Raw genomic sequence first — 21,564 nt, forward strand, 5'->3', positions numbered from 1 at the left:
TTCTACCAGGAAATGAAATGCTAATTGGCTCCCGGTAAAGATGCTGCTCCCACCTGCTGGCAGAAACCCAGCCTGGAGGGGGGCAAATGTCTACATAGGACACAACTGCCACAACCCCCTGCCACAAAGCATCAGATGTATCTTCTCCACTTTCTTGATATGGAGGCTGCCATGATCTCATGGAGAGCGAGCTTAAGCATTTGGGTTTTTTTTTTTTTTTTAAAGATTTTATTTATTTATTTGAGAGACAGAGAACATGAGAGGGAAGAGGGTCAGAGAGAGAAGCAGACTCCCTGCTGAGCAGGGAGCCCGACGTGGGCCTCAATCCCAGGACTCCAGGATCATGACCTGAGCTGAAGGCAGTCGCTTAACCAACTGAGCCACCCAGGCACCCGAGCTTAAGCATTTGGACCGTTCTTAATGTAACTGCCAGGTCCTGCCTCCCCTAGCTAGCTGGATATTTTTGCACAATCAACTTTTGTTGGGTCTGCCTTGTGCTATCCGATGTCATTGTCAGATAACACTGCAGACAGTGGTTCCCTACGTGCTCTGAGCCCTAGTGATCAGGTTAACTGGGGAAGAAAAGCCTAACTGGATTTTCCGGGTGTTTCCATCTTTCTTGAGGAGGGACGGGCTGGGAATTGTCTTCAACCCACTTCACCAGCTTTTGGCCATCAAAAGGGGAAAAGACCCAAGCTGAAAAAATCCAGACTTCTGATCCTAGGTTCTCCTTCAAACCGGCTCGCAGAAAGCAGGAGCCGTCTTCTCTGTCCTATAGAGCACCTTCTTTACTGAGTATTTGCCATGAGGGGCTGACCTCACAGCCCTGGGAGAAGCCCAGAGTCTGCAGGAGGGTCTGCCCTTTCTCCCCTCAGGGATCAACTACTGTGCGCTGAACAAACCGGGCTGTGAGCACGAATGCATCAACACGGAGGAAGGTTACTACTGTCGCTGTCGCCGGGGCTACACCCTGGACCCCAATGGCAAGACTTGCAGCCGTGAGTGTGCCGGGGCAGGGGGGTTCGGATGGGAGGGCGCAGTTCACACATAGGCCCTGGGGCTCGCTTCTGAAGCTGCTGGGTCTCCTGAAAGCCTGATGGTCCAAGATGAGGAGGAAGAAGAAATCCCGGCCAAGAGGCTTTCTCTTCCTTGCCTCAGTTTATCACCCATAAAATGGGACTATTCATGCTACCCACCTCACAGATTGGGTTGTGAGGATTAAAAAAACCAATACATATAAAGCTCTTAAAAACATGCTGCTAAATGTCCACAATAGCCAAACTATTGGGAAGAGCCCAGATGTCCATCGACAGATGAATGGATAAGGAAGAAGTGGTGTGTGTGTATATATATATATATATATATATATATATATATATATATATATATATATTCACCATATATATATATATATTTCACCATATATATATATATGGTGAAATACTACTCAGCCATCAAGAAAAGGACATCTTGCCATTTGCAACAACGTGGATGGAACTAGAGGGTTTTATGCTAAGCCCAATAAGTCAATCAGAGAAAGACAGTTATCATATGATCTCACTCATATGTGGAGTTTAAGCAAGAAAACAGAAGCTCATAGGGGAAGAGAGGGAAAAATAAAACAAGATGAAATCAGAGAGGGAGACAAACCATAAGAGACTCTTAATCATAGGAAACAAAGTGAGGGTTGCTGGAGGGGAGGTGGGCAGGGGGATGGCGTAACTGGGTGATGGACATTAAGGAGGGCACGTGATGTAATGAGCCCTGGGCATCATAGAAGACTGATGAGTCACTGACCTCTACCTCTGAAACCAATAATATACTATATGTTAATTAATGGAATTTAAATTAAAAAAAGAATAGTGCCACTAAGTATTAATAAGCACTCAATAAATATTAGCTAATATTATTCTTCACTGTTGGAGAGCACTGATTAAGTCAGACCTACCAGAATCTAAAATCCAAGCACGATCACCTAGTAGACATGTGGTCCCAGGCCAAGTATTTAACTTTGCCAAGCCTTGATTTTCCCTTTTGTTTAGAAAAGTGGCAATAAGGGCAGTATTGGTGTGCTCGAGTTTTTAAGGGGAATAAGCAGGACCATTTCAGTCTCTTAGCCTGGGCCTGGCACAAGGAAAACACAATGAAAGATAATAATTCATGATGACCACGGAGCCTGGGAGAGTGACCAGTGTGGCTGCAGGCTGGGACAAGAAGCCAAAAGGGACAGACCTCTGAAAGTATGTGGGCTACCACAGAGCTGGTCTGAGGGCGGAGCTGGGAAATATGCGACTTTTTGTGAAGCCTTTCTTAATTTTCTTGTGTAAGAGGCCCAACAAATCTCCATTTGGTGATGTAAATGCATGGAAACTTGCAGGCTTTGCCAGCTGGACGGTTCCATCATGTTTTATGAGGCACGGTCTCCACTGGCCCAGGCCAGCAGGGGTGGGGGGGGCACATGAGCACTGTGGTGGATGCCTGTGACCCTGCTCTGCTGGGAGAGGGGCTCCGTGGCATGGCCAGCACAGAAGGGGCCCTTTGTGCGGCTTTCCACTCGGCAGGCCCCGCATCTGCTCCAGCTTTGGGGACAGAGATAGATTGTGAATGAGAACAGTGCAGCTGTTGAGCATTTGGACCACAAACTGCCAGAAGGGGAAGTTTCACAGATGAAGCATTAGGTACAGAGCAATCCTCAGGAAAACTTGTGCCCCTTCAGTCTGTAGAGGGAACAAAGTACCTCCAGTAAGCTTTCTAAGGACTGATCTCGGAGGTCAAAGAACTTTTGAACCAGAAAGTTAGTGCTGCTGTACACTTGCTTCTGGAAGTCTCTGAGTCCTGATGAGACGCTGGTGGGGAGCAGGAGATGTCCTGGTAAAGATGGATCTGGGTACATTCTGCCTTCTTCCAGGAGTGTGGGGTCTGCCAGCTGACAGCCCTGGCAAGTGTCCCAGGACAGGCTGGGCATGACCTGGCTGAGCCCACCTGGAGCTCCAGGGGCCCCCGCCTGTTCTTCCCTCCCAGCGTGGCTTGGAGGAGGCTTGAAGGGCTCAGAGTGGGGCCAGAAGAGAGTGGGCCATACTGTCTCTCTGGGATCAAATGAGAAAGACCACTTAGCTTCAAGAAAGTATAAACCAAGCCATTTCTTCCTAGGAGTCCCCAAAGAAGGCCATGGTATCCTGGTTCCCTCAAGTACTCAGGGAGCCCCCGGCCCTAATAACAGCAGGCCCTTATGAGGTGCACACTCTGTGAGGCTGTGGTGAGCCCTTTCCAGGCACGCACTCACTTTATCCTCACGGTAGCCTTAGGAAGCATCTACCTCGTGTCTGAGTAGCTGTATCATCTACAGTCATATCTATTCAAGGGACCCTGTGGCAGAAAAGGAGTAAGTAACTTTCCTGGTGTTCCATGACTGGCTCGTGGTGGAACCAAGGTGTGAATCTGGGCTTCTGGCTCCTGAGATCCTGCAAGAGTCCGCAGTAGGTGCCTCCAACAGTGGAATGTTCCCGAAGGCACCAGCCCCGGGCCCTTCTGAGGAGTCAGAGGCCTGCTTGATGGCCCGGCACAAGGCCTTCAATGTGTCTCCAGTCCCTGGGTGTGCGTTTTCTCCATCAGGGAAATCTGGGAGGCCGCCTGCAGGGCCGTCTGTGGGCTCTGCTCACCACAGCTTCATGTTCACTGTCCTTCGGTGCTCGTTGCCCATGGGGGCCAGCTATGCAGTGCTTGGGTGCCAGGATCGGCCACACATGCACGCTGTGGCTCTGGTTTGTTTTCTGAATCTGGGTGTCCTGGGTAGGGGGGGTGAAAACACTTTTTCTGTGTCATTTTCAGAGAAAAATGAAACTATACAATTAATTCTTTCCCAGCGGTACTTAATAAGCATCCCCTCAGCAATTCCCGTGTGCCAGCTACAGTCTGAGGGCCTTACAGGTATCAACTCCTCCCCTTCTCACCACATTCCTCTAAGAAAGCAACCAACATCATCCCCGTTTCTCAGGTCGGGAAGCCATGGCCCAGAGGTCAAGTGACTGCCCAGCATCGCCTGGCTAGGAAGCGGTGCAGGCGGGATTTGAGCCCAGCTGGTTTGATACCACCACCCTCATTCTTAAGCGGTGTGGCTTTGGGCAAGCAGCTGGGCCTCCCTGAGCCTCGCTTTCCTCTCTGAGATGGGGCTCACACTTGCCTGTAGCCCTGAGGACTGCAGATGAGGATGCCAAGGTCCTGGCACAAGGAGCTGCTGTCGCTAACACCAACACAGGAGGTGTAGACGCTTTGCTTTACTCCTCAAAACACAGAAATGGGAAGAAGAAGAAACAAACAAGGCTGAATTTCCAGAGGCCAGTTGCCCTGGGTAGAATGAAACAAACCTTCCAGCAGTGCTCTTTGTGATGCCAATGAAGTAAATGGCTCCTATGGGCTCCCCCCCCCCCCCCCCCCCCCCCCAGGAGGACGGTTTTCTTAATGCCCCATTGCTGGTGAGCGCTGTCAGGTTATTTTGTGTTTTCCTGGGTGACAAACGCAGGAGTGGATCACTGTGCTGAGCAGGACCACGGCTGTGAGCAGCTGTGTCTGAACACTGAGGATTCCTACGTCTGCCAGTGCTCCGAAGGCTTCCTTATCAATGAGGACCTCAAGACCTGCTCCAGTAAGTCTCCCTCTATGCTTCTCTTCTACGGAAAAGCTTTGCAACAAGAGTGAAAAATACGGCCGCTGCAGAGGAGGGTGGTTCATGGTCCTGTCGTTCCTCTGCCCTTTCCTGTGCTCCGGGAAGATGGTGGGGGGTGTCCTCTGGGGACTGCATGCCTTTGAGGGGTGGGGGAGCAGACTTCATGACTTTGTGGGGTAAAGGTGGGGGGAGATAGACAAGACTGTGGTCACTTGATTGCCATCATCAGTAGCCCAAAGTCTTACTGCCAACCTCACCTGGCTGTCTGACTTTGCAGGGGCGGATTATTGCTTGCTGAGCAACCATGGTTGTGAATACTCCTGCGTCAACACAGACAGATCCTTTGCTTGTCAGTGTCCTGAGGGACACGTGCTCCGCAGTGACGGGAAGACCTGTGCCAGTAAGTGTTCTGGGGTCCACTGACAAGCGGGACTCGGCACAGGCTGTCTGTGGGTTTTGCTGGGCCTGTGTGAATGGGCATTAAAGGCCTTGTTCAGTGCTTTGAGCCCTGGTGCTTCTCCCCCTGCCCCAGAGCTTCCTTCCCCTACTCCCCAAGACAGCTTTTTCCTACTTCTACAGCGTGCCTCGGGGTCATGTTGAAGCTGGACAGAGCCCTATTTCTTGCCTTTCTCTTCTCTACCCCTAATCCGGCAGAAAGTGGTAGCCAGCCTGCGATGCACAGTGATCATCATGCAGACAGACCCCTTGTTGAGTGCTGACTTCATGCCGGGCACTGTGCTAAGCCCATGCAACCTCAGGCTCTGGCAATACTGTGGAATCTCCAGCTTGTGGTGAAACTGCAGCTCAGATTAAGTAAGGAGCCCAAGGTCAGCCCTGTTAAAGGCGTGGGTTCAAGCTCTGGTCTATGGGACTCCAAAGTCAGTCCTGGGAGAAGGGGAGGCTCCTGAGAAACCTTCCCTCCCCCAACCTCATAATCTATCAGCCGATGGAGAGCTTGGCAGTGATGTTTCCTGGGTACATATATCCTTGCAGCTGGCCCCAACTCCTGTCCCATTAATTGAGGAAAAAAAAAAAAAAAAGCCCCCAGATCTCCCTCTCTCCTCACTCGAGAACGTTGTGTTTTCTGCCCTGCAATCCCAGTGGACTAAGGTAAAGACTGAAAAAATAGTCATTTTGACAGAAGGAGTCAGAAATGGAGGGAAAGGACCATAGTCTTCCTTTCCCACCCTGCTGGTCTTTCTGGTTATAGGGCTAGCTTCCCTGACTACTGATACAATGGTGGCCACAACCTAAGTTATCCACCTTTTAATATTGTCCATTCGCAGGGGCGGGCGAGCTGAGGCGCGCCCCTCTCTGCAGACCATGAAAAAATGTTTCCCTAGTTTGCAATAGATTCTGGAGTCTCGGCGAGTGGGTTATCCCTGTATGGCTGGCAGCCTGCTAGCTGCTAGAGACGGCTACTGCCACCAACACCGGGAAGGTGTGGGCATTGGGGCACGGAAGGAGGGTGGACGTGTGGAATTGCATCTACATGTGACTGCATGCCAGAGCCGGATACTTGGTTTTTTTTATTGGTTTGCTTTAATTTTCCATCATCTTAGATCATTCATGCCCTTCCTTTGTCCCCCCACCCCCCTTACTGTGATCATCATGAAGAGCTGACTGTTAGCTGGCTGGAGGACTTGTAAGAAATTCTCACGGCCCTTCCCAACACACACTGTCCCTTACAGTCGCACACCCCTGTCCCTCCTCCCCCAGGTCCACACGAGTGATGCCACTGACACTTTTAAATGTTGCACATTTTCCCATTTGACGTGCAGTGCAATCAGAAGTGAATTTTGATGTGTCTATATTTATAGAGGGTTGTGACTCTGTGAAATCTTCTGAGATGATCAGATAGGTCAGAATTATCCTCTGGGAATGGTGGTACCTAAGAAATGAATTTTACTCACCAGCCAATACATAGGCATTGAACTGTTCTCCTAATTAAAGGCTGTCTGTCTGCCCTGGGATGATTCAGCCTGGCTGCCCTGTCCTGTAATAATGGGCTTTGTTTTCAGTGTGGCCATTGTTAACTGGGGGCTATGCTTCTCAGCTCTATGCCAGATGACAAAGAGCCTGACCACATGACTCCAAATTTTTGGGAAAGCCTGCTGGGCTGGGAAGAGGGGGGACCTGCTGGGGGCCAGCCAGGGCTGGCTCAGTGTGTAAGGGTGTCCTTCATCCTTCAGAAAGGCAGCCTCCTCTTAGAGCCTTGATAGCAGATGGCCTGAAGAACACTTCACTCACTTTCCAGAAAGTTCTCTGAAGCATAGAGCGCAGACCCACGTTCCCAGGGCCCTGGAAGTAAGTGGGCATTGTTACCGCCATATGCCTGCAGGCACCTTGGGCTCTCCGGCCTCTGGGATGAAGCCCGTCATCCCTTCTTCATGTCCTTGGCCCCCAAACTGTGATTGTAGGTTCTCCCTAGGAGCCTTCTTGCGTTGGCGGGTTGATGCACAGACTGTGGGCTAAGGTGGGGAGGGAAATGGAGTAGTCTTTTCTATAAGCTGCAGCTGAGAGGACTCCTCCCCTCTCTAGCTCCTGGTGATTTCCCTGAGGTAGACCTTTTGCAAGGGCGTCCCAGCATCAGGAAGACTCCACAGGCTATGTGCACAGAGCACACTGTCCACTGGCCTGCCAGCGCCTGGGGCTTGAGACTGGGTCTTGTTTGGAGTCAGAGTCCCCAGGCCTGGCCCACAGGAGATGCTCAACAAGGTTCACTGAGTGAGTGAGTGAATGGTCAGAGACCACCTGTCTTTTTCTCCTGCGACACCTGGCACAGACTCCACTCCCTACCCAGCAACCTTCAGTGGCTCTCCACTGTCTCCCAAAATAAAGTTCCGTTTGCGTTTCTCAATTTGGCAGTGTCAGAGAACCCCTTCCTCCACTTCTTGAGCCCCATCCCAGGTCTTCCCCAATTCCTCCAGTTCTTCAGGAGGGTAAGTCCCGTTATTCTCTGAGCGGCCACTGTACCTCCAGCCTGTCTTTTCTCCACTTAGCACAGCCTTCCTTTCCCAGCCTTGCAGATAGAAACCCTGCCTGTGGATGACATTCCCCGTGGAGAACTTCCTGCTGCCCCCAACTGGTACTTCCTCTTCTGCCCTCTCACTCCGTGGTACCCTTTGCACAGATCTGAGAAATAATGTGGCAGAGCTGAAAGAATACTGACCTAAGAGCCCAAAGACTGGGTTTAAATCTTGTTGCTTCCACCCTGGGCAAGAGAATTGACCCTTTCTGGATCTGATTGCTCAACTGTCAACTTGGGACGATGATTTCTGCCTCTCTGTCAGGGTTGCCAAGTGGCACAGGGAGAGACAAAAGTTGAAGTGCTTTGGGAACTTGTAAACTGCCTTAAACCCTAAGGTACTCTTTTGTGGTCTTTCCTCCCACCGTTAGACTGCCCTGCATTGAGGAGAAGGCTGAGGTAGCACTTTGCCTTGCTGCCTGGAGACCTACCTCCCCCAGGGCTGGGCCTGCTTCAATTGGAGCGGCCCTAGAGATTGGCCACCCTGGGAGAGGCCAGACTCATGAGTCCTCAAGGCTGCTGTCAGACTCTGGCAAGGGCAGGATGCTGACGGAAATCTGGGCCACAAGCCACAGAGCACTGGGAATCCTAGTCCAGCCACCACAGGCTGTGGAGGGCTGTTGGGGCATGATGCCCTCCAGCTTGACTTTGAAAGGCAGAGACAGCCCTGAGCAAGGCAAATGGAGTGTTGTAATCTGCTCAGGCCGCCATAACAAAACACCAGGGTTTGGGTGGCTTAAACAACAGCAACTTATTTTCTTACAGTTTGGGAGGCTGGAAGTCCAAAATCAAGGTGCTGGCATGGTCGTGTTCTGATGAGAGCCCTCTTCTTGGTTTGCAGATGGCTGCCTTCTTACTGTGTCTTCACATGGTGGTGGGGAGAGGGGGGACGAGAGCAAGCTCTAAGGACCCTAATCCCATCATGGGCTCCCCACCTCATCTAAACCTAATTACCTCCCAATTACTCCGCCTCCAAATACACCCACACTGGATGTTCGGGCTTCAACATATGAATTTGGTAGGGGGAGGGGGACACAATTCAGTCCATAGCAGGGAGTGAGGGAGAAGACCACCTTCACCCTCACCTACTCACATTATAGGAACAGAAGGAAGCTTCGAGGTCTTCTGTTTCTTTTGTGGGAAACAAGCGCAGGAAGGAAACTGGCACCTCAAGCTGGCCCCGAGGGTCAGTGGAAAGGTCAGGACCAGAACCCAGGTCCCCTGATTCAGGACCTCATGCCCAGAGAGTGAGGTGCCCTCCAAAGGGACATCTCCGTTCAGCTGTTTTTTTGGGTCGTCTGAGCAAAAGCCATTAAAGAGTTAGCAAATGATTGGCTGCTCCTAGTTTTATTATAAGAAACGCCCGAAAATGGTGTAATTCCATCTCTGGGCCCTCGTTACCCTCTTGGCAGGCCACCTCCGGGGCTGGGTCAGTTTTAACAACCTCCTACGTGGAGCCTCAGACCCAGGATTGCTGTCTGTCATCACCAAGAGGTGCGAGTCCATGGAACGCATGAGCCTGGAATGGCTGTGCCACAGACACCCGCGACTCGGCGGGTGTGGAGTCCAGACGGGAGCGCAGCAGTCCGTCAGCAGGCAGGGCGGCGACACGTGGGTCCCAAACACCCCTGCTCTGTCCTCAACCTGTAATCATCCTGATCACAGATTGTAGATCCCATTCAGGACAGGGGTTGAATGAAAGGTGTGGACCTGCCTCCCTTAAGGAGGAAAGAAAAGGATTCTTCTCCTGGGGGGAAAAATGTGTTCTTCCTGCATCCTGAGATTGTCATACCTCCTCTCATCTGTTCCATTTAAGTCCTGGTTCCCAGTAGGTGGTCCTCACTCTCGTCTCTGCATTTGAGTCTGGGCACTTCCTTAAGCTCTTGGTCCATTTGCTCTCATTCTCCACAGGTATTGACCCTGTACCTGCAGCGTGCTGGGCACATGGTGCTGGGCACTGGGCCTCCCTCCCTGGGGTTGATGCCAGTTCCGTTTCTGCCCTGACAGGGTTTCAAGTTTCTCAGGGAAGAAAGAAATTAAAAATCTTTCGTGTGACGTGGGAAGAAGAGGCGCGGCAGGAGCATGGGGCAGCTAGTCCAGAGAAAGTTTCCTGAGAAAGAGATGGTTGATCTGACATCTGGAGATTGAAGGAGTGAGCTAGCCAGAGATGGAGGGCATGGTGGACTAAACGTTGGTGTCCTCCCAAATTCGTATGTTGACATCCTAATCCCCAAAGATGATGATATTAGGAGGTGGGGCCTTGGGGTAATTAGGTCATGAGCATGGGGCTCTCATGAATAGGATTAATGGCCTAATAAGGGAGGTCCCACGGAACTCCCCCACCAGTCCCTTCCACCATGTGAGGAGACAGGGAGAAGTCTCCAGCCTGGAAGAGGGTCCTCACCCAACCTTGTAGCCTCCGGAGCTGTGAGCTATAAATTTCTGCTCTTTACAAGTCGCCCGTCTATGGTATTTTGTTATAGCGGCCAGAACAGCCTAAGACAGAGGCGGCAGAACTTCCCAGGCACAGGAAACAGCATGCAGAAGCCCAGAGAGTGAGCGCACTGGGTGTTGAGATTTGAGCGCCAGAGGGCAGCAGGTGAGAACGGGACCTGGAGGGGCAGGCGAGACAGTTCACCTACAGCCTTTAGAGTTAGGTGAGACTGGAGGCCCAGCCTCCCTTGAGGAAACGATTTTATTTTGTCTTCTGAGAATCTCCTAGCCTGAGTAGACTCTGCTGAGCTAGGATGGCCACTGCAGGTGCTGCTGGACCAGGAAACATGAAGGTGGTAGATTTGTGGTCTGATCCCAGCTTTGCCCCCAGCACAGCTGACCCAGTTCACCTCTGCCGACTCAGAGACCTTGGGAAGGTCACTTCCCCTCTCTGGCCATCTGCTTCCTCAGCTCTAAAATAAAGGGTTGGATCAGTCAATCTCCTGGGCCCCTTCCAGCCCAAAGATGAGACTGGTGCCAGGCACAAAGCAAGTGCTCCAGAAACACTTGCTGAATGGATGAACTCCTTGCTGGGGTACCCACCATTCTACCTGGGCTAAAGGCACCCCATGATCGTGAGTCAGGGATGGTGGCTCCCTCTGCCTGTTAGGGAAACACTGAAGTACTTTCCTGCAGGGGAGTATCTGGCACTGGGCGGAAGCTGACTCCAAGTTGGTTTCCAGACTTGGTTGAATAGGAAGCAGCTAAACCTATGGTCAGGAAGTTGATGACAGTACACCTTGGGCATTTTCTAATTTACCACATGTGGTTCCTTAACTTATGAGTGACCCAGAACATCCCTGATAGGCAGGAACTGGACATTTTGCTGAGCAAATATGAAGTGTTCACTCTGCAAGGCCGGTGTGGGGGAGAGAGTGAGAACCACCCAGCATCCACCCTCCACAGGGTTCTCACTTAAAACATCTGCACATGCAACTCTTTTTTTAAGATTTTATTTATTTATTTGAGAGAGAGAGAAAGAGAGCACAAGCTGGATGGGGGACAGAGGGACAAGCAGACTCCCTGCTGAGTGTGGAGCCTGGCATGGGGCTCCATCCCAGGACCCTGAGATCATGACCTGAGCTGAAGTCAGATGTTCAACCAACTGAGCCACCCAGGTGCCCCTGCACATACAACTCTTGATTTTGGGGTCATGAGTTCAAGCCCCACATTGGGTGTAAAGATTACTTAAAAATAAAATTTTTAATAAAATGATAAAATAAAATCTTAGGGGCACCAGGCAGACTCAGTCAGTAGAGCATGTGACTCTTGATTTTGGGATCATGAGTTGAAGTCCCACGTTGGGTACAGAGATTACTCAAAAATAAAATCTTTTTTTTTTTTTTTTTTTTTTTAAGTAGGCTCCACATCCAGCATAGAGCCCAATGCAGGGCTTGAACCCATGACCCTGAGATCAAGACCTAAGCTGAGGTCGAGTCAGATGCTTAACTGACTGAGCCACCGAGGTGCCCCTCCCCAAATAAAATCTTTAATAAAATAAGAAAAATAAAGGGCGCCTGATGGTTAGGTGTCTGCTCAGATGGTTAGGTGTCTGCCGTCGGCTCAGGTCATGATCCCGGGTCTCCTGGGATTGAGCCCCGTACCAGGCTCCCTGCTCAGCAGGGAGACTGCTTCTCCCTCTCCCTTTGCCTCTCTCCTGCTCATTCTCTCTCTCTCTCTCTCTCTCAAATGAATAAATAAAATCTTTAAAAAAAATAAAAATAAAAAATAAAAATAAAAAAATAAAACATCTGCACAAAACCCCTGGGTGGAGGGTCTGGTTACCCTTAATTTTCAAAGTAGAAAACTGAGGAAATGTTTCCTTTTACTCACCAGATCCGGGGGTCCTGGGATTGAGTTCTACGTCGGCTCCCTGCTCGGTGGGGAGCTTGTTGTGTATCAGGCATTACACTGGGCAATGCGAGATGCAGGAGGGAAGGGCAGGTCCAGTGAGTGTGTGGTCTCTTGGTCAAAGCCCATGCGAGCACAGCCCAGTGAGGATGCAGGTGAAGACCCAAACCAACACGTGACTCCCTTTTCGGTGACAGCAGTGATCTTATCAGAGGGGTGGATTCCAGCTGCTTTGAGGCCCCACGTGGGGAGGTACAGGAAGACCTCAGGAGATGGGGGGGAGGGTGAAGAAGGAGAAACAGAGGAATGGCTGTGTAGACCACGGTGGTGGGAGGGCCCCTGGCTTGGTACTGAGGTACGCACTGAAAGACAGTGCTCGGAGCTGGGGGGAGGGTGGGCCAGATGAGGCTGTAGGGATTCTGTCTTTTCTGAAGACTCTGAGAATCTCAGGCAGAGGGAAGAAGTGATGTGAGAAGATTTGCATTTTGGAAAGAGGACTTAGGACGAGGGGAGGGAATGGATTGGAGGGGGTAAAAGAGAGTGTGTGGAAACCAGTTAGTAGACGATGCAACAGCCCAAGAGAAAGACAGTGGTGTCTGGTTCTTGATGATGGAGGCACAGAGCATCTCACCCTTGGTAGTTTATTGGAATCACCTGTGGGGCTTTTAAAACAACCAGATGCCCCGGCGGTACCCTAGATTCCCTGAAGCTGAGACTGTCTTACACTGATGTAACCTCGTTAGAGGACGACTGGGAAATATTTATCAGCTTTTAAATGTTCATGCCTTTTAACTAAGGATTTCTGCTTCTGGATATTTATCTTTCAGATATGCCTTCACATTGTATGTAGAACTATATGCACAAGAATATTCATTACAATAATGTTTATAATAGTAGAAGACTAGGCACCACCTAAATGCCCGTCCAATAAAACACTGATTAAATGATGGTGCAGGCTTTAAAAGTAATGATGTAGAGTGTCAAAGGTGAGAGAGAAGCAAACTTTTCATTGTAAATTCTTTGTTCCCCATAAGCATTTTAATTTAAATTTTAGCTTATTTTTAGAATAGGTAAGGGGTTGAGGCGCCACAGTGGCTCAGTCGGTTAAGCACCTGACTCTTGATTTTGGCTCAGGTCATGATCTCAGGGTCCTAAGATTGAGCCCCAAGATGGGCTCTGTGCTGGGCGTGGAACCTGCTTGAGAGTCTTTCTCTCCCTCTCCCCCTCTCCTCACCCCATGTGCACATGCTCTCTCTCTCTCTCTCAAAAAAAAAAAAAAAAGGAATAAGTAAGGGGTTTACATGGTTTAAGAATCAAAACAATATGAAAAGACATACATTAAGAAGCTTTGCTCCCCCTATGGCCTCCCATCACATTCCCTACCTCCCTTCTATCAGTAGCCAGCCTCCAAGATGGCCACCAGTGATCCCCATCTCCTGGTAGTCACACACTTGTATAGTTCCCTCCTTCACTGTTGGTCTGTGTGACCAGTAGCATATGGAAAGAACCACGGCCCGTCACTTCTCAAATTAAGTAATAAAAGACACTGTGGTTGCCATCTTGAGCACTCTCTCTCATTTCTTGGATCATTTGCTCTCGGGGAAGCCATGTTGTAAGCTGCCCTGTGGAGAAGCCCACATGCTGAGGAACTGAAGCTTCCTCCAGCTAATAGCCAGTAAGGAACTGAGTGAGGCCGGCCAGTAAAGACGTGAGTGAGCTCAGAATCACATCCTTTAGCTCCAGTAGAGCCTGGAGATCACTGCAGCCCCAGCCAACAGCTTGACTACAGGCTCATGAGAGATCCTGAGTCAGAACTCCCCAGCTAAGCCACTCCTGGATTCCAGACCCCCAGAAACTGTGAGATAATAAATGTTGTTTTACGCTGCTAGGTTTGGGGGTAACTTGTTACACAGCAACAGATAACTAATACACTATTTTCATTAGTTTATTATTTATCCTTCATGTTTCTTTATGTGAATAAGAGCAAATATAAATATATATTTTTATTTCCTCCCTTTTCTTACCTACAGAAAAAAATGGTGTACTGTATATACCCCTATTCTACGCCTTTTTTTTCTTCACTCAATGATACTTATTGGAGATTTCATATCTTTACATAGAGAATGTTCTCATGCTTTTTACAGCTACTTAATTCCCTTGTTGCTGGACACTTGGGTTGTTTTCCACTTGTCATTATTGCAAACAATGCTGCCATGAATAACTTGAAAGTATATCCCTTCCTATGGTACAAGGTACCTGTAGGAGAGAATTCCTGAAGTGAGGTTGCTGGGTCAAAGGTACATCTTGTAACTTTGGTAGATGTTGCCAGATACCCCTCCTTAGGGGAAGTATGCCCTTTAATGTGTTTGAATTTTGAATCATCTGCCTGTTCTGCCTTTAAAAAGTGATGGTGATTCTAATACTCATGTGAGGTGGAGAACTCCCCACTGCTCTACAGTCATCTGATTTGATGCTCTGGGGGAACAAGGAGGGAAAGGGTTAAAAACCAAACTCTCCACATGCTTTAAAACATGCACCCAATTGGGGCACGTGGGTGGCTCAGTTGGTTAAGCAACTGCCTTTGGCTCAGGTCATGATCCCGGAGTCCTGGGATTGAGCTCTACATCAGGCTGCCTGCTCGGTGGGGAGCCTGCTTCTCTCTCTCTCCCTCTGCCCCTCCCCCTGCTTTTTCTTGCACTCGCTCTCTCTCTCTCTCTCTCTCTCTCTGTCAAGTAAATAAATAAATAATCTTAAAATAAAAAGGCGTGCACCCAATAAAATTTCAAACAGCCGCTAATGTGAACACTCAGGAGAACTCAGAAACTGGGCTGGGAGCTCCTGTGATAGTCTGTAGCCAAGGGTGACGTGGACAGTGGCTTTGGGCTCAGCAGGCTCCTGATAAAGGAAAGCAGCACCGATCTGCCTGGTGTAGGTGCAGACCACCACGGCTCAGGGTCTGTGTGGGAAGACTCAGCCACTCTTCTCGATGACAGCCTGAGATGGAGCCAAGAAAACAGGACAGGGCATGGGGGAAAGAAATGGTGTGCTGCGTTATGGCTTGACAAGGCTGGCCGGAAAGAGTTATAGCTGTTTTATTATGTTGGAAAATGGAGTATTCTTAATATAAATTCATGGTGGGAAAAAAATGCTCACCTCCACAGGCCAGCCAGCTGTCTCTATTATGGATCACTCAATTGTATTTCCACTCAACACTATGTGAGGAACTACCCCAAGCCATTGGGGAATGTTCTGCATTAATAATGAGTCTAGATTGTGTCCAGAGAAGTAAGTCATTTTCAGAGCAAACAGGACAGGCCGACTCTGCTTTGACTCTCTTCTGCAGTTATAATTTTAGTTAACATAATATTTTCCCATTGTTCAAAGATTTTGGCAGCATGTCTGTCCAATGGAAGACGGGCAAAATTCCCTTCATGTTTGAAAGCTTACTTTACGATATAGCAATGCAATGTAATGTAGTTGGGGAAAATGTGGGATTTATTATCAGAAGATTACATTTTGAGTCTGGTGCTATCACTTATTAGCAATTAATCTTGGCGAGCCATTAACCTTCCCAAACCTTAGTCTCCCAGCTGGTAAGTGAGAATAAGAACAATTGCCTTGACTACCCCACAGGGTGGTTCTCAGGACTCCCCTCCAGAAAGAAATACTGCAAAATGCCTTAGAAATAAGTGTGTGGTCTGTGCCTGATTATACAAGTGATTACTTCAGAGCCTTGATTTCATAACTTCAGTGCCTATCCATTGTAAAATTCTCCTCGATCTGAAATGATTGAATTGACTTTCAGAATTGTGTATTGTTCTCATAAGACGTCACTTTCCCCATGTCCTCAGTATCAGGCTTTTAAAATGTCAGCTTGGTTTTCACAGAGTCACAAACAGAAGCTGCCCCAGCCCTGTGGATGGCAAAGCCCTTCCTTTTGCTCTTTCCTGCAGCCTTGGTCATCCATGACTCTTCTCTCATCTCCATAGGAAGATGGCCTCTTCATATCAACCCATCAGCAAAGCTTGTAGGCTCTACCTTCAATATATAGCCAACAGTCTCACCAGTTGTCACCATCCTGGTTGGGGCCACCAGGCTTATTGCAAGAGATTTCTCCCAGCTCTCCATGCTCCATCCTCGCCTACACCGAGTACGCCTTTTATGACAAAGCCAGTTCATGTGACCACACTGCTCAAAACCCTCCAGGGACCCTTCCTCACTCAGATCCCACTGCTGCCCGTGAAGCCCATAGGGTCTGCCCCTTGTTGGCCTCACTGGCCTCGTCCCCTGCCAGGCTCAGGTTGCTTGGGTCCACCTATCTCTTTGCCTTTCCTGAAATGTGCCACACACGCTCCTACCTCTGCAGTTTGCAAATGCTGTTCTTTGCCGAGGATGCTCTTCCATCCAAATAACACACATTCACTCGTCTCTTCAGGACTCTGCTCAGGGGCACTGTATCTGCCTGCAGCCTGTGAAACACAAGCCCTCCCTGGCCCGGGCACATTCTCTCTCCCCTCTCCTGCTTGTCTCCACGGCACTTTACCCATCTGACATATATATTTGTTTGTCTATTGTTTGTCTTCCCCTTCTTCGCTCCCACACCTGCTGCCAAATGTAAGCTTCACAAAAGCAGAAACTGTCTTATTCATTGTTAAATCCCCAGAGCCTAGAAGAGTACCTGACTTGGAGTAGGGATGCATGAAATAGTTGAGGACTGAATGAACAGGTGAAGAATGGCTCACCTAAGTGTGACACGTACATAAGTAGATATGTAGATAAGTTGATATTATAGTTATATGATAGCCAGCGAAAATGAACTTATTTTCTAATATTTATAGGCTATTTATATCTCTCCTTTTATAAACTGTCTTTCATGCCTTTTGTGCATTTTCCCTATGGAAATTTTCCCAGCTTTTATTTTCTGCATTCTTTATATATGAAGAATTTTTGCTCATAGACATATTTTCTGTTTTGAAATGTGCATTGTGGAATAAGACACTGCTTTAACTGAAGGTGTCTAAAATGTCTTTTAAGATGGAATAAGTTACTAAAAAAAGGACTGAATAAGTCAGTACTGTATGAACCATTTCCTTCTTCTGTTTCTCTAATTCCAATTGGATTCCCAGAATTGGACTCCTGTGCCTTGGGGGACCATGGCTGTGAACACTCATGTGTAAGCACTGAAGACTCTTTTGTGTGTCAGTGCTTTGAAGGGTATATACTCCGTGAAGACGGGAAAACCTGCAGAAGTAAGTTTTTACCGGGGTTGTCTCACGTGGCTGTGTCTGATCTTTGCATGAATTCCACCATCCTGATCTCTGTTGAAATCAGTTACCCTCAAAAGCCACTGCTACACGACTATTAAATATAATGTGGGGTCCTGGATGGAATCAGAAAAATGACATCAGGTTAAAAACTAAGGAAATGTCAATAAACCAGGGACTTTAGTTGGTCTTAATGTATCAGTGTTGGTCCATTAATTGTAACAGATGTATCACATTAACACAAGTTGCTAACTGGGTTTGAGGTTTATAGGAACTCTGTGCTATCGTCTCCATTTTTCTGTAAATCTAAAACTTTTCTTTTTTTTTTTTAAAGATTTTTATTTATTTGAGAGAGAGAGAATGAGAGAGAGAGAAAGCACATGGGGGGGGGAGGGTCAGAGGGAGAAGCAGACTCCCTGCTGAGCAGGGAGCCCGATGCGGGACTCGATCCAGGGACTCCAGGATCATAACCTGAGCCGAAGGCAGTCACTTAACCAACTGAGCCAAAACCAGTTAAAAGAAAACAAACAAATGGACAAATGAAAAAAGCCAATGCTAGAGCTACAACTGAAGTTGCTTGTGTATGCCCTGTGGCAAGAAACAAGATTCTAGCAGCTTCTAGCCCTGCCATTTATTAGCCAGGCAAGTTGTTTGACTTCTCTGAGCCTCTGTTTATCTTTAATAATATTGTTGTTGTTGCTGGTAGCACCAGTCTCTCATAGAGACCACCTTATGATGTGCCCATGCTTATGTCTCAGAAAGCAAAGCCTCTTAGATGGGGCCAAGATGCATCTCTGTTAATCAAAGGCGAGCATGTAACCCTGAGCAAATGATTTTCATCCCTATCAGTCATCTTTTCCTCAAGCTTCTCAAAGCACTTTGCAAAGAGCAACTTGTGCTGACACGTTTGAAGAAAAGATAGGTAATTGGAATTATGACTCTCATTTTTTCAGACAGACAGGAAAGGTAAGGCTCCAAGAGGTTAAGTGATTCTCCAAAGCCATATGTCAGGGACAAAGCCAAAATTAGATTTCAGTGCCACTAATCTAAATTGAGGTTTAATCTTCTAAGTAATCATATCAGACCAACAGTGTTTCCTTTTGATATCAGAAACTGCATCTGCAGAAAGCCAATGATTGATTGCATTTAATGAGATATTGAAGTAGGTGCTGGTGAGTGATGGTGAGGATGATAGTGAGGAAGTTTGAAGAGTTAACCTAATTTAGACCCACTGAACTTCATCCTCAATTTTACTTTCCTCCCATGGATCACTGAGCTCAAGGGGGCCTGGGGTCTGGTGGCTGAGATGGGTGGATCCTCCAAGGTGAAGCCTAGGGAAAATTTATGTTGGTGAAATTGCTTTGACTTGCTCTTCTGTCCTCAGGGAAAGATGTCTGCCAAACAGTCAACCATGGCTGTGAGCACATTTGCGTGAACAGTGATGAGTCATACATCTGCAAGTGCCTGGAAGGATTCCGGCTTGCCGAGGATGGGAAACACTGCCGAAGTAAGTGGCCTCCAGGTAGAGATGAACTCTTCCATCTGCGGGACACGGACCATGAGATAACCTCCTTTAATATTTAAAATCTTCCCTTATAATCAATGTTACAATGACAAGTTCCTGCCTTGGGTGATCTGAAAGTGTTTGCGAGTGATCCGTACAGGAGACCCTTAGTTGTTCAGGATTTTCTCAGTCAAGGTCCCGAGTTGTCAGGCTTTTTGCATCTCTCCATTTTCTCCCAGTTGCTGGCCATTCCACAACCATTGTGTGGATGCCCAGAGCCTCGCCCAGAGCCTGGCTAATCATTGGACAGAATTAGAATCTCTGCCAGCAATCACTATGAGCATCAAAGGATAATTACAGTGCTTTTTCTTCTTGGAAGACCTTAAAAGTAAGGTGTAGGGTGGGAGAGGGACGAAGGGATTTTTCTGTGGGTTTTATTTATCCACTTTCTCTATCGTTGCCTCTGTAGGTCGCTCAGAACAGATTCTGAGAGTTTACTGAGAAGGTGCATTGGGTTCCCCAGAGAAACAGAACCAATAGAGTGTATGTGTGTGTGTGTGCCTATATAAAGAGACAGAGAGAGAGGCAGATGGACATAGAGAAAATCTGTAGGGCGGGCCAGCAGTCTGGAGACCCAGGAAGAGCTGATGTGGCAGCTCTTATCCAAAGGCAGTCCAGAAGCAGAATTCCTTCTTCCTTGGGGTGGTGGTGGAAGATTCAGTCTTCTTTCTCTTAAGGCCTCCAAGTGATTGGATGAGGCCAACTCTATGGAGTGTACTCCACTTTACTCAAAGTCTAATGTCTGAAATGTTAATCTCATCTAAAAAATACCTTCACAGCAGCATCTAGATTGGTGTTTGACCAAACAACTAGGCACCATAGCCTAGGCAAGGTGACATATAACATTAACCATCACAGCACTGAAAAAAGAGCCAGACGGGACACATGAGCTTGGTGAAGTGGGTATTAGAAGAGCACAGGGCAAGGATTTTTCTCCCCTGGGAGATTCTGAGCTCTTAGTCCCTATTTGGGGATGTGGGCGGGGGGTAGTGTTGAAACTGTCTACTTGCTTTTGTTGATATCTGCTCCAGTGGACAGGACGGCTCTTTTTTCATTAAGGCAAAATCAGTTCATTTGCTTTTCAAGTTGATTTGGGGGAATTTCCTCACAGACTCCTTTGAGATAGCTTGGGACATCCCACATGTCAACCAAGCTGGCTTGGGTGGAGTTCACTGTCTTCATTCCTCCACCAGGAAGAGGGTGGAGGTCTTCATTCCTCCTACCTTTAGCAGGATGTTCTGTTTGAACAGCTGAGCCCTGGAATGCCGATAGGACCCTGGCCTAATGCTGCAGATCTCCCTGCACAATCCTGTTTTGCCTTCACACTGCAGTGTCCCCTCGGTGGAGACCAGGTCTGCAGTTCTGCCCATTGTGTCTGTCAAGCTGTCTGTTCACGGTTTTATTTCTGTGAATGCAAGTGTACACACGTGTGCCATTTATTCATGCAACATATTTTTTTGCTCAGCAAATTGAGCTATTGTATACCGGGCACAACATCTACCTCTGGAATTTGATCACTAGATCAAATACCACCATCCCTCCTTCTAGGGGGGGATTCGTAGTTACCTATCCCAATTTTATAGGAAGCTTCTCCTTCTAGGGAGCTAATGACAGAAAAGAGCCATAGGCTTTCATGTGGTGGAGGAGGAGAACACAGGAGATGCGTGTCTCAGCTGTGCCACCAACTTGCTGCATGACCTCAGGCGACTCCGTGACACATTTTGAGTTTCTTCATGTATACGCTGGATATAATTATTCTTGCTTTAGTCTTCTCAAAAGATGTTGTGAAGATTGGAGGGCTGTAACTACTCTGAAGCATTTAAAGTACCTCACACATGAGAAATGTTCATTAATTGAAACTGGAGTGTTTGGGATGTCTATGGGAAAAAGTCAGTAGCTTGGGAAAATCAAAACCCAAGGCAACATCAAATAATTCTAAAAATTAATAAATACAGGATACCCGATCATCCATCTTACCATTCAGGCTTGTGGGGGCTGGGGCTTTCTGAGAGGAGCTTCTCCCTTCCCATGCCCTGTCCTGAGTATTAGAATGAAAAAAAGGGCATATTATAAGAGAAAGTTTAAACAGAGATGGGTTTTTTAAAAATGGATTAATTCTTTGATCTGTCCCGACGTGACCATTCAGTCCAGCTCATTCCTGCACGGATGGAGTTGCTCATCTCCCTGTATTTCCCTCAGGGAAGGATGTCTGCAAATCGACGTACCACGGCTGTGAACATATTTGTGTTAATTGTGGCAACTCCTACATCTGCAAATGCTCAGAGGGATTTGTTCTAGCTGAGGATGGAAGACGGTGCAAGAGTAAGTGATCTGAACTTGGCTTTCTGCTTGAATTTGAGTTGGGAGCAATCGCTCTTTGGAGTATTTTCAGGAAACAAATCCCTCACCTCTGCTTCTCCCATAATGGAGCTTAACTGAGGCACCTGTGGAAAAACTTTTGGTTTTAGTTGATAGTAAGTTCACTATCCGCCAAAGGGCTGGAGTGATCTTAGGCTGAATAAGCATATCTGGAATGAGAGAGGCAAGATTTGTCCTCTGCTCTGTACTGGAGAATTACGTTCAGTTCTGGGCATTACATTTTAGGAAGAAAGAGATAGATCTAAGTTTATTTTTTATTTTTTTAAAGATTTTATCTATTTATTTGACAGAGAGAGACACAGCAAGAGAGGGAACACAAGCA

The 21,564-nt window shown here is 47.9% G+C and overlaps 1 protein-coding gene across 3 annotated transcripts in view; it reads left to right on the plus strand.

Moving 5' to 3' along the window:
* MATN2 (matrilin 2) overlaps positions 1-21,564 on the plus strand; it is a 130,370-nt gene that overhangs the window by 97,697 nt on the left and 11,109 nt on the right. For all 3 annotated transcript variants that reach the window (XM_027622807.2, XM_027622815.2, XM_027622820.2), the window contains 6 exons: positions 876-998; positions 4,520-4,642; positions 4,941-5,063; positions 17,162-17,284; positions 18,684-18,806; positions 21,063-21,185. In XM_027622807.2, coding sequence (XP_027478608.2) covers positions 876-998; positions 4,520-4,642; positions 4,941-5,063; positions 17,162-17,284; positions 18,684-18,806; positions 21,063-21,185 — 738 coding nt within the window. The remainder of the gene's footprint in view (positions 1-875; positions 999-4,519; positions 4,643-4,940; positions 5,064-17,161; positions 17,285-18,683; positions 18,807-21,062; positions 21,186-21,564) is intronic.

This window comes from Zalophus californianus, chromosome 4, assembly GCF_009762305.2.
Source record: "Zalophus californianus isolate mZalCal1 chromosome 4, mZalCal1.pri.v2, whole genome shotgun sequence".
Lineage (NCBI taxonomy): Eukaryota > Metazoa > Chordata > Mammalia > Carnivora > Otariidae > Zalophus > Zalophus californianus.